Source organism: Chenopodium quinoa, unplaced genomic scaffold (assembly GCF_001683475.1).
Source record: "Chenopodium quinoa cultivar QQ74 unplaced genomic scaffold, ASM168347v1, whole genome shotgun sequence".
In the NCBI taxonomy this organism is placed as follows: Eukaryota; Viridiplantae; Streptophyta; class Magnoliopsida; order Caryophyllales; family Amaranthaceae; genus Chenopodium; species Chenopodium quinoa.
This window is the reverse complement of record NW_018744633.1, coordinates 6,987,821-7,001,484: the sequence shown is the minus strand read 5'-3', so window position 1 is coordinate 7,001,484 and position 13,664 is coordinate 6,987,821. Positions and strand designations below refer to the sequence as shown.

The 13,664-nt window shown below is 39.4% G+C and overlaps 1 protein-coding gene across 1 annotated transcript; it reads right to left on the bottom strand.

The window, feature by feature from the left end:
* Window positions 1-2,493: 2,493 nt before the first annotated feature.
* Window positions 2,494-12,771, bottom strand: LOC110701388 (putative pentatricopeptide repeat-containing protein At1g12700, mitochondrial). Its single transcript, XM_021879044.1, has 3 exons — window positions 10,729-12,771; window positions 4,022-5,091; window positions 2,494-2,740 (listed from the first exon to the last, which is right to left on the bottom strand). Exons 1-2 carry the CDS (start codon window positions 11,500-11,502, stop codon window positions 4,033-4,035), a joined length of 1,833 nt encoding a protein of 610 aa, XP_021734736.1. The 5' UTR covers window positions 11,503-12,771; the 3' UTR covers window positions 2,494-2,740; window positions 4,022-4,032.
* Between the last annotated feature and the right edge of the window lie 893 nt (window positions 12,772-13,664).

The following is a 13,664-nucleotide window of genomic DNA, read 5'->3' as shown; positions in this document are numbered from 1 at the left end:
TCAATTATAATGATATCATCTAAATAGTTACGTAATTGATTTAGTATACTAGTATCATTCAAACAATTGACCATGTCATACGTAAAACCAATTAATCATATCATTTAACCTAGGCAATTTCAACTAGTTAATTATATCATCTAGACAATTAACCATATCATTCAACCAATTAATCACATCATCATCCAACTTAGCCACTTAAAGATTCCATCCAAAAAATTAACCACATTGTTCAAAATTTCAAATAATGAATGGTATCATTCAAACAATTAAATATATCATCCAAACAATTAATATCATCCAAACAATGAAGGATAGGAATTCATCCAACCTAGAAATTAAAGATATAATCAAAATAATTAATTATATCATTCAATGTAGAAATTAAAGATATTATCCAAACAATTATCATATTGTTTGGGCCTAGTTCATGTCCACACAAGTACAGGTATGCCACCTGAAAAGTGGTACAACTATAAATAGCTCATCATTCATTAATGATAGGAAACATTTTCTAAATACTCTCTCCTTCTCTCACCACTTTTTCTCTCTAAGTACACTCTTTTTACTTTCTTTCTCTAGAAAATACATTCGCTGACTTAAGCATCGGAATAGCTTTTCCGGGTCATAACACCCCCGTAGCAACTAACCTTCTCGATTTTGCAGGCAGAGCTCTCAAACACCAAGGCGGAGCCCTCAAACATACCTATGCAAGGTGGAGCTCTCTAACTTCTGGACAATAACTGGACTTAAATTCTAGGACATCGTGATACCACCTAACCTTAACACATCGAAGAGTATTCTGTTTCTAGAAACACATATCATCCAAACAATGAACGTTATTACCATCCAAATAATTAATCATATTATCCAAACAATGAATGGTTATCACCTAGATAACTAATCATATTATGAAATCAATGAATGATATCATCCAAACATTGAATAACATCATCCAAACAATGAATGAAATTATCTAACCTAGAAATTATAGATAATATCCAAACAGTTTAATCATATCATCCCAACAATGAATGATACCAGGTTTTTTGGACTCCTTCGAAAGATAAGGTTTTATTTGTGTTTAATTTGGTCTCTGGATGTGCGGGCGAGCACTACGATTAATTATAGCTCGGATTCGAGTTACGAAATCAGCACAAGAATTTACCTTTTCACAAAATCGCGAAGCGATGACGGATCCACTCAAAAAGTTGTATGAGACAACGAATCGAGAATGTGTCGAATTGTTTTATTTATTTATTTGGATTCTTAGCGTTCCTGATTAATTCTTGTTTGGTTTTGTTAAATTCGTTTTCATCATTATCATTAATTATCAATTATAGATGTCGTATGACTTCAATTATTGAAAATTAGTGTCCTTTATGACTTCTTTCAAATTGTTACTATCAAATTGGCTCTTAATAAACCATGTGATTAGTCTAGCCAATCCAAATCATTAAAGCTAGTCAATGCTCATTTAGCAAGTCGGAGAGATAACTTGTTTGTTGTTACCTTCTTTATAACAAAAGGAATCAGCCCAACCATGAATTCAAAGAACATGAAGTACTATTGCAATGATAATAGCTGGACACGAGCCCAACTAACTCTGGTTGGTCCCACGTTCAAAAATGAACATTTACTATAACAAAAATGAAATTTTCTAAATGAACATATTTTACAATAATTTTGTATTTATCAATAATCAAATGTTCATTTTCATGCAATACGATGTTTATTTTAAAAAAATAAATGTTCATTTTTATACAGTATGATGTTCATTTTTATAAAAAAATTCGTCTAACATTCACCCTAAGTTCGCTCCTTATTTTTTAGAGTATATAAAGACATTCTTAGAATCTTAATTCAATCAACTCCAAAGTCCAAATTGATAATCATCGTACAGCTCGCTCCTACACCATCTTCCCATTAGCAACAATTATGATACTACCACCATGCCAGTACCTCAAAGTCACATTGTCACAAATTTCAAGTTCCAAAGTTACCTAATACTCGTATATTACAGCATAATTAGGTGCCAAAAATCAACATCTTCTACTTAAATTCACATCAATTAGCACTAAAAGTTTCTAAGTCGCATCAAAATTATCATATTACCTTCAACATTTAACTATTTCAATAAACAAAGCTACATTATACTCCGTATATCAAATTTGTTGAGCATACAATGCAAATAATCAACATCAAAACCCACTAACTTTACTTCCTTAAATCATATTCTACTTAACTCCCAACACAAATAATACCTCATATAATAACTCAAAAACTAAAAATTTGACATAATATACTATATTTGACATAGGCCATGTTTGGTAAATGGCTTTTTGGTGGCTTTTTGGTTAGCTTTTGGTTTTTGGCTTTTTTATGAGGTCAAACAGCCAAAAAAATGTGTTTGGTAATTGGCTTTTTAGCCAGTGAAAAAGCTGGCTTTTAAGCCAAAATGAAAAAGCTGCTTTGAGTAGCTTTTTTGTTTGCTTTTGGCTTGTTGGCCCACAAATTATCTAATAAACAGCCAACTACCAACAATTAATTTACCAAACACCTTTATAAACAGCCAGTTTTAACCGCCAATTTCAAAAGCCATTATAAACAGCCAAACATACCAGCTGGTCAAACAAGCCAAGTGAACCAGCCAACAGCCAACCGCCAACAGCCACTCGCCAAACAAGGCCATAGAAAGACTTCAATTCATGTGCAATTCCCCTTCAAGTGTTAATAGAATCTGCAAATGCATGAGGTAAAAAAAAATAAGTAGATGCGCAAATGAGTCCATATGTTCATGAACACGGAATAATGCAAACAAAGAAGCTGGTTCATAAATTGTTCATTAAGGAAAAAAAAAAAAACAAAAAACTTCAAGCTTGTTTGATAAACAAGCCTACCTCAAACAACTTGGTGTCTGACTCACTATAGCTCATGAGTCATGACTAACTCAATCCAATCAACACAAAATACAGAGCGTTTCAAATAACTCCAATCGTGCCCACGAAGGAGCTTATTTCAAGCTCAAGAAAAAGCCCAACTCAAAGCCAGAACCCGAACTCAAAACTTTTCCTACAGATCCCTAAAGACCTATAGTGCCCCAGCTAAGAAATGAAGCCAAAAACTTTCAGACGTTCAGTGATCCAATCCAGCCCTGCCTACAGCCATGACATGTGATACTACATAAAACAATACACTACAACGCAAGCACATTATTGACGTTTTTAATTAGATTTGTTAAGACACTACGCCAGTGCATCCAAATTACATCTACACTTCATCATTTGTACAAATGTGCAGACTACACTGATAGACAATATACCAAATAAACAGGGAGAGATGATTTGCAAAGGAAACCAACTCACATGCAGCATTGCAGCATTAAGCCTATTATTCTTGGAAGATCATGCAAAAGGAGAATTTTAGTCAGAACTACTAAGCCAAAGATTACAGAGTTCATGAAAATTGTCAGAAGCAAAGCTAAAATTAACTATAAGGGAATGAAGCACCAACAGCCAAGCCTGGACTATAAAAGAAAATAATGAAAATAGTAAACCTGCACCAATAACATATCATTGCATAATTATGTCATAGCTGATTCAATAAGTCTATTTATGATCTGAAGTACCTCCTATTGTCTCTGAATAATACCCCCAAGTAATAAAAGTCTTTGTTATCAAATCAAACATTAGTCCTGATTGTACTCCATGCATATGCCTTTTTAAGGTTTAATTTCACTGCGACTCCATCACTACAGTTCAAGAAACACACATTTTTTTTTATAGATAAACACAGATAAGTAAAGAATGCTATCCTAGTTTCTTGTTCTTCCTGTAACTGCTCTGTTTATAAGAAAGAAATAAATTGCAAATTTTAAAAAAGCCACTTATTTTTTGTCAGACTTGTCTGTTATCCCCATATGTTAAGCCCTTCCCGCCCCTCACCTCCCCCTCCCAACAAAAAAATATAACAGAAAAACACTACTTCTATGCACAAAATACTAGGAGCACAAAAATATTACCTTCTGAAGGTCTAACAACGATGAGTGAGGTCCTTGTTCGAAGACAATAGACCAACAAACAATGAGGAAGTGTCTGCATCAGCTTCAAATCCTTTTCCAACCATAAGATCACGATAGTATAAAGCATTTGACAAGTCATTATTGATTATATAACCTCTAATGATCGTAGTATAGGTTCGATCATTAGGGGGGCAACCATCTTCCTCCATTATCCTCAACACTTGAGGAACTTCACTCATAAGCCCTTTCTTGCAGAAACCTTTGATCAATATATTGTATGTTATGATATCAGGTTGCAGACCCTTTGATACGAGATCGGAGAAGAAATTTGCCGCATCTTCAAGTTGTCCAGCCTCACACAAGTTGTTCATCAGGATATTGTAGAGGGAAATTCCAGGCTTAACACCATTATCTTCCATTTCTTCAAGCAATTTCACTGCCTCATCAAGTTGCGCACTTTTGCAAAGGCTGTCAAGCAAGGAGGCATAGGTGACAACATTTGGAGTAACTCCGGCAGCTAGCATTTCCTTGAACAATTTACGTGCATTTGGGATTCTATTGGCTTTGCACAGCCCATCAATAAGGGTGTTATAGGAAACAACATCAGGAGCTATCCCTCTCCGAAACATTTCATAGAATATGTTAAGGGCCTTGTCAATGTTTTTAGCCTTGCAATATCCATTAATCATAGTGCTGAAACTGACAAGATTAGGCTCACAACCATTTTCATCCATGAGAACGAGTAGGTTCTCTGCATCCTCCATCTGACCGCACAAACAATATCCATCCAGTAATGCATTATAAGTAATGATGTCAGGAGTCACACCTATCTCAATCATGTGCTTTAGAATGGACTGAGCTTGATCAACACAACCATCTTTACAAAACATGTCAACCAGCATGTTGTAGGTCATAACATTAGGTGATATGTTGCTCTCTAACATCTCAGTCAACACACGCTGAGCCTCATCCCCACAGCCGGAATTGTAGAGGCCTCGAATCAAGGAATTATAAGTGACAACATCGGGTTTAATGCCCTCGGTTTTCATAGAGGAGAACAGGTCTAGGGCCTGTTGTTGATAAGTATATTAGGTGACTCGTACTTCGTAGCTTTGTCCGCCCGATCGGGCGGACATTGCCCGGTCTGACCGGGCGGAAGAAGAAGAGGTGCCTGGCAAATTCGTTGAAGAAGCTGCTCTCGCGCCCGACCGGGCGAGCCTTCGCCCGACCGGGCGAGCCTTCGCCCGATCGGGCAGACCTTGCCCGGTCTGACCGGGCGGTGGGGGTTGGATACGTTGAAGCATTCGTATGGAGTCTTCTTCTCGCGCCCGATCGGGCAGACCTTGCCCGGTCTGACCGGGCGGAGAAGGAAAAATACGGAACGCGGATTTTGCGGTTTTAGGTTATCTTATTTTATTATCTTTTTGCCCAAGTATCTTTTAATTAGGGATTAATATAAAACCTCCCTAATATCAGTATTAGGGTAAAGAGAGACAGAGTGAAAGCCGTTCTTGAGAAATACAAGAATCATCTTTGTAATCTTTGCAGTTTATAGTGAAATCATTCGATCTCGGTGCCCGTGGACGTAGCTATCACATCGATAGTGAACCACGTAAATTCTTGGTGTTGTTCTTATTGTTTGCATTGAATTTCTTTATTGTTTTCTTGTTTGTTTACGACCTTTGCTTCCGCTGTCGCACAACAATTGGTATCAGAGCTCAGGTTCAATCCTTGGAGAGTTTCTTGAAGATAACAATGGCAGGAGATTCAACAATAAGAATTGAGAAGTTTACCGGGAAAAATAGTTTCGGGCTATGGCAAATTAAGATGAAGGCTCTGTTAAAACAACAGCAGATATGGCGTCCGTTGGCTCCAAAGAGTACTACTTCGGAGTCAGGAGACGGACCGACTGACTCGCAGTTAGAAGTTATGGAAGAGAAGGCACACTCTACCATATTACTTAGTCTTGATGATCAAATCATCACGGAGGTTGCTGATCAGGAAACGGCGGCTGGATTGTGGCTGAAGCTGGAGTCATTGTATATGACTAAGTCGTTGACCAACAAATTATTACTGAAACAGCGGTTGTTTAGCCTCCGGATGCAGTCAGGTACTTCCTTACGGGAACATCTAGAAAAACTTAACTCTATTTTGCTTGATTTACGTAATTTAGATGTTAAAATTGATGATGAGGATGCTGCGTTGATTTTACTTGTATCTCTACCGTCTAGCTTTGAGAATTTTGTAGAGTCTTTTGTTGTTGGTAAGGATTCTATAACCTTAGAAGAAGTGAAGGCAGCACTTCATACTAGGGAACTCAGAATGAAAGCTACGAGTGATAATGGGGATAATGGTAGTGGGTTGTTTGTTAAGTCCGGAAAGTCTAAAAAGAATAAGGGGTTTAACAAGGGGAACAATGCTGGGTCGGGTGCTGGAAACGGCAAGGATGGATCTAGTAAAACTACTACTAAAACATGTTATTACTGTAAAGAACCGGGTCACTTTAGGAATAATTGTCCGGTGAGGAAAAACAAGTCCCAGGCTGCTGTAGTTGAAGAGAAACCGAATGAGAGCTATAATTCAGAGGAAGATTTAGCATTAGTCAGTTCTGCTAGGTCTGATGATTTATCTGATAACTGGGTTCTAGATTCGGGGTGTTCGTTCCATATGTGTCCACGTCGAGATTGGTTTGATACATATGAACCTCGCAATGGGGGTATGGTTATAGTCGGTAACAATGCTCCATGTAAGGTCACAGGTATTGGTTCCATGAGGTTGAGGACTGTTGATGGGCGGAGGTTAACTTTGACTAATGTACGGCATGTTCCTGCTTTAGGAAAGAATCTGATTTCATTGGGTACCCTGGATGAATTGGGGTACAATGGTGTGTTTTCAGATGGGGAGTTGTGTATTTTCAGAGGTTCTGAGTTGGTACTTAAGGGTATCAAAAGGAACACCCTCTATGTTTTTGAGGGTGTTACACTGCCTAGTTCTGCGGTTTGCGCATCTGTATCTCACCAGGAGATGACTAAGATTTGGCACATGAGGCTTGGTCATATGGGGGAGAAGGGGATGCAGCTATTGTCCAAGAGGGGTCTTCTATCCGGGGTCAAGGTTGCCAACCTTGAATTTTGTGAGCATTGTGTGTTTGGTAAGAAACACAGGTCAAAGTTCAGCAAGGGTGCTCACATTACTGATGCAGTGCTCGATTACATCCATTCAGATTGCTGGGGTCCATCTAGAGTTGAAGGTATGGGAGGTTACCACTATTTTGTGTCATTTGTTGATGACAAGTCCCGATACACATGGCTTAGGTTGCTTAAGTCAAAGGATGAGGCCTTCAAAGTTTTCAAGCAATGGAAAGCTTTGGTGGAAAATCGACAAGGAAGGAAGATCAAGAAGCTACGAACGGACAATGGGCTAGAGTTTTGCAAAGACGAGTTTAATCAGTTCTGTGCAGATGAGGGTATAGGTCGGCATCATACTGTCAGGAAGACACCACAGCAGAACGGTGTAGCAGAACGGGTTAATCAGACACTGCTAGAGAGAGTCCGATGCATGCTCTCCAATGCAGGGCTTGGGAGGAGGTACTGGAGTGAAGCTGTGTTAACAGCTTGTTATGTCATTAATAGGGGTCCTCATTCTGGAATTGATTCCAAGATTCCGTTTGAGATCTGGAGTGGTAAGTTGCCTAATTTTTCGAATTTGAAGATTTTTGGTTGTGTTGCTTATTATCATGTTATTGAGGGTAAGCTGGATCCACGAGCCAAGAAGGGGTGTTTTGTTGGGTACGGGGATGGTGTGAAGGGGTTTAGAATTTTTTCACCTTCGGAGGGTCGGGTCATTCTTAGTAGGGATGTTACTTTCGATGAAAACACCATGTATTCAATTAAAAATGCAGAGATTTCAGATTTGAGAAGGGAAGGAGACAATTTATTACAGACAGATGGGGTACTTGAGGTACATCAGTCTACCATTGCTGATTTACCTCGGGTACAATATATTGATGATGATGCTGATGTTCCAGTGCCGGGTACTCCTGAACCTGAGATTACTCCTACTCATTCTAACTCTGGGGATGAGGTGGAGCAATCTAATCAGGGGTCATCTAGTCAACCTGACACCATTCTTGAGATGCCTAAACGAGTTATCAAGAAGCCTGTTAGATTGATTGAAGAGATGGAGGGAAGAAATTGCTGTGTTGATGCGATGACAGGTTATGCATTGAGTGTAGCTGATGATGTAGAGTCATTTGAACCTGCCACATATAAACAAGCAATTAGTTGTAGTGAGTCTGCGCAATGGCTTGCCGCAATGGGTGAAGAGATGCAGTTCCTTTACAAGAACAGAGTGTGGGAACTGGTAAAGGTACCGGAAGGGAGGAAGCTTGTGGGTTGTAAATGGATTTACAAGAAGAAAGAAGGGTTGTCGGAAACTGAGCAAATACGTTTTAAGGCTAGGCTAGTTGCTAAGGGGTTCAGTCAGGTAGAAGGGGTTGATTTTGTTGAGATATTCTCACCTGTGGTTCGACATACTTCTATCCGTGTGTTATTGTCAATTGTAGCACATTTTGATCTTGAGCTGGAGCAGTTGGATGTTAAAACGGCTTTCCTTCATGGCGATTTGGAGGAGGAGATTCTGATGAAGCAGCCCGAAGGATTCGAAGTTCCTGGAAAGGAACACTATGCCTGCAGATTGCTAAAGTCATTGTATGGACTTAAGCAATCCCCCCGACAGTGGTACAAAAGGTTTGATTCTTTTATGGTTTCACAAGGTTTTGACAGGAATTCATATGATTGCTGTGTGTATCATAGTAAGCTGGATAATGGTTCCATGATTTATCTTTTGTTATATGTTGATGACATGTTGGTTGCCACAAAGAATAAATCTGATATTGCTAGATTAAAGGAGATGCTTAACTCGGAGTTTGACATGAAAGACTTGGGTGCAGCTAGGAAGATTTTGGGTATGGAGATCTACAGGGATCGGGCTAGAGGTAAGCTTTTCTTGACTCAGAAAAGCTACATTGAAAAGATTTTGTCTCGTTTTGGGATGGAAAAATCGAAGCCTATAAGTACGCCAACTACTGTTAGTTGTAAGTTGTCTTTGTCTATGTCACCTCAATCAGAGGAGGAGTTGTCTTATATGTCTAGAGTTCCATATGCAAACGCGGTTGGTTGTTTGATGTATGCTATGGTCTGTACTAGGCCGGATATTGCGCATGCTGTTAGTGTTGTAAGCAGGTTTATGGCTCAACCTGGGAGGGAACACTGGCAAGGGGTGAAAAGGATTTTTCGCTACCTGAGAGGGACAACTGATATTGGTCTTGTGTACGGGAATGGTAGGGAATGCTTGGTCACTGGGTACAGTGATTCTGATTATGCAGCTGATGTGGATACCAGGAGGTCTGTGACTGGTTATGTGTTCACTTTGGGTGGTTCTGTGGTTAGTTGGAAGTCTACATTGCAGTCATCAGTTACGTTGTCAACTACTGAAGCTGAGTATATGGCTTTAACTTCTGCAGCTAAGGAGTCTATTTGGCTCAAAGGCCTAGTAGGTGAACTGGGTATTGCACAGGATTTTGCTACAGTGTATTGTGATAGTCTAAGTGCGATTTGCTTAGCTAAAGATCAAGTACACCATGATCGGACGAAGCACATTGATGTCAGGTATCATTTCTTGCGTACTGACAAGAGGATTAAGGTGAAGAAGATTGGGACTGCTGACAACCCGGCTGATTTCTCCACTAAGCCTGTTCCGTTTAGCAAGTTTAAACATTGCTTAGACTTGCTAAATATTGATTACTACGTGATGTAGTAGGCCCTGAGGGGCGAAGTTGGGGAGCTCCTGGTGTAGGTGTGTTGGCATTAAGGTGGAGCTTGCCCGGGGCTTGTGATGCAGGTGGAGCATTATGAGTTGTTATACTTGGAGACGAGTATGTGATGGGTCTTGGTTGAAGACTTATCGGGATGTATGGCTTATGCATGAGTCCTGCATCGGGTTTGGCTTGAGATGTTTTTTCACTATGTCTTGATGGGGTCGTTTGCTGACTACGAGTTCTCGTCAAGGTGGAGATTGTTGATAAGTATATTAGGTGACTCGTACTTCGTAGCTTTGTCCGCCCGATCGGGCGGACATTGCCCGGTCTGACCGGGCGGAAGAAGAAGAGGTGCCTGGCAAATTCGTTGAAGAAGCTGCTCTCGCGCCCGACCGGGCGAGCCTTCGCCCGACCGGGCGAGCCTTCGCCCGATCGGGCAGACCTTGCCCGGTCTGACCGGGCGGTGGGGGTTGGATACGTTGAAGCATTCGTATGGAGTCTTCTTCTCGCGCCCGATCGGGCAGACCTTGCCCGGTCTGACCGGGCGGAGAAGGAAAAATACGGAACGCGGATTTTGCGGTTTTAGGTTATCTTATTTTATTATCTTTTTGCCCAAGTATCTTTTAATTAGGGATTAATATAAAACCTCCCTAATATCAGTATTAGGGTAAAGAGAGACAGAGTGAAAGCCGTTCTTGAGAAATACAAGAATCATCTTTGTAATCTTTGCAGTTTATAGTGAAATCATTCGATCTCGGTGCCCGTGGACGTAGCTATCACATCGATAGTGAACCACGTAAATTCTTGGTGTTGTTCTTATTGTTTGCATTGAATTTCTTTATTGTTTTCTTGTTTGTTTACGACCTTTGCTTCCGCTGTCGCACAACACCTGTTGTAACAACCTGTCCTTACAAAGACTATAGATAATAGTGTTGTATAAGACAATGTCAGGCTTAAAAGGAGACTGAGATTGCATTTTGTTAAGCAAAGTGAGAGCAGACGTATTGTCGCCAATCCTACAAAGTCCTTTGACAATAGTACTATACGTAATTAAGTTGGGTTGGAAACCAAGCTTGAGAATTTGATTCAACAAATGAGCAGCTTGGGGGAGCTTATCAGAGTGAATATAACCATTAATTAAGGTATTAAAAATGACAGAATTAAGAGGATAACCAAGCTTAAGTCTTTTAGCAAGGAGAGAGAATCCGAAATCAACTCTACCCAAATGACAGTAGCAATTAGCAAGAATACCAATGGAATGCATATCGGGTTTAATACCATACAATTCAAGCTGCCTGAAGAGAGAGATGATGGTGGAATGAGGTTCAAGTCGTTTCAATTTGGAAATGGCGGTGAATAGTTGATTGAAATACACAACAGAAGGAAGAGGGCGCAAATTAATCATTTGATTGAAGAGTGAAAGGGGGGATTTGAGGTCTTGAAACCCTAATTTTGATCGTTCAGTAATAGATTGAAGAAACAAGTCACGATTATAAAAAGTATGAGCATAATTAGGGTAATGATGGGAACAATTTAGGAAATGAAAATGAAAATGAAAATGAAAATGAAAGGGGGGAAACTTGAAGAAATGAGAAGGAGAGAGAGAAATACCGCCATGGGAGAAGGATACAGAAGCAGAAGCAGCAGCAGCTCTGAAACCCATCTTCTTCAGACAATTTTTTTTTTGTTTTTTCTTCAGACAAACTAATACTCGGTAAATGTGTCATATTACACCTACCAAAAAAATAAGAGTAAAGACTAAATACGGTCCCTGAACTTTCGTATTACGCTCACTTTTAGTCCATCAAAAACTATTTGTGCCCTTTTAGTCCCTCAACCACCTTCTTTGGTGTTTGTCAGCCAAAAGTTGAAGGACTTTGATGACTAAGCAAGAGTTTAGGGACCATGTCATGACTCATTTTTTTTTTCTTAAGAATTTATTAAAAAATTAATCTTTTAATATGTTTTTAAACCCAGCCTCCTCTTCTCATTCTCTCTCCTCTCCATCTCCTCAGTTTCCTTCTCTCTGATCTCCGCCTCCCTCGTCCCTCCTCCCACTTTCTCTATCATATCCGCCTCCCCCCTCCCTTCTCATTCTCTGTCCTTGGTTTTTGAAGTCCAGCGCCACCCACCCCCAGGGCTTTTGATTGGATTCGGGCGCTATCAATTAATGGTTTTTTAGGTCGAATTCGACCATGAAAATTCCAGATCTGAGGTTTTCATGGTCGAATTTAACCATATAAACCAAACGTTGAAAATTTCATAAGGTACGTTGAGGAATTTTTTTTTAATTTTTTGGGTAGTGATGGTGCTTGTGGTGCGTGTGGTGGGTGTGGCTGTGTGATGGTGCTGGTGGTGGTGCGTGTGGTGCTGGTGGTGGTGCGTGGCTTAGGCTGGGTTTGTGGTGGTTGTAGGCTTAGGCGGGTTTAGGGTTAGGGTGGGGATTTCTTGATTTTCTTTCTTCAGATCTCAAAAATTCAAGCCATTTTTTAAGGAATAAATATGGGTGGTACAGTGGTGGTGGTGGTTTGGATGATGGCAGTGGGGTGGTTGTTTAATTTAGAAGAGAGTCGAGTAGCAGCGGGGGTGGTTTAGAAGAGGGCGGGTACGGTGGTGGTTTAGATGGGGATGGCAGCAACGACGGTGGTCTAGATGTGGCGACGGCAACGAGTGTCGAGGGGTAGTTGAGATTAGGGCAGCAGGATCGACGGTGATGGTGGTCTGTGAAGTTTATCGTGATTGAAAAGTGTTTGGCAACTGATAATGTTTGATTAATTTATTTAACTATTTAATTATCATGATTTAGAAGCAGAGGAAGTATGATTTTGCCCAATTTGTTGAATAATTTGTGTAGAATTCATGATTTTGTGATAAATTAGGGGTTTTGATTTGTATGATCGATTGATTTGTGGAGTTTGTTGAATTTTTATGGTGCTGGTGGTGCGTGTGGTGGGTGTGGCTGGTGGTGTTGGTCGTCGTCGCCGGCGCTGGCTGTCGGCAGCGGGAGGGTAAAGGTGGCTGGCCTTTTTAAGGGTGGCTGGTTTTTTATTAATATTTTTTAAACAAATAATTAAAAGATTTATTTTTTAATAAATTCTTAAGAAAAAGAAAAACAAAAAATAAAATGAGTCATGGTCCCTAAACTCTTGCTTAGTCATCAAAGTCCCTCAACTTTTGGCTGACAAACACCAAGACTAAAAGGGCACAAATAGTTTTTGATGGACTAAAAGTGAGCGTAATACGAAAGTTCAGGGACAGTATTTAGTCTTTACTCAAAAAAATAAATATGGCATTTTACTGTTTTTTTTTATTATTATTTATTTAAAAAGAAAAATAGGAGTAAAATGCATTTTAGGGGACTCACCTTCCATACTTTTCATCGTTTGGGGACTCGCCTTTCACTTTTCATCGTTCGGGTATTACCCGTCACCGGAATTCAAAAATCCGGTCACTTAATAAAAAATTCTCCTAAATTTGTTAATTACAATTGTTAAAGAGATAAAATTTAGTCTTTGGCTCTACAAAAAAATACATTGCATAAGAAAACTCCAAAATGTTAAGAGTATGCAGAGCCCAAAATGCGTAAATTGTAACTAGATAACCTCAAAATGTTAAACATTTCTGCAAAAATAATTAAAAATGTATATAAGTAATGAGAATTATTTTTAATAGCAATAATATTTTGATTAAAAAAAAAAAAAAACCAATAGCATATACGAAAGTATTATACAGAGCCAATGGGTTTACCTCAAGTTTGATTTATTATGTAACTTCTCATATCATTGATTGAGATTATGGTTGTAAGGTCCAATATTTTTGTTAGCC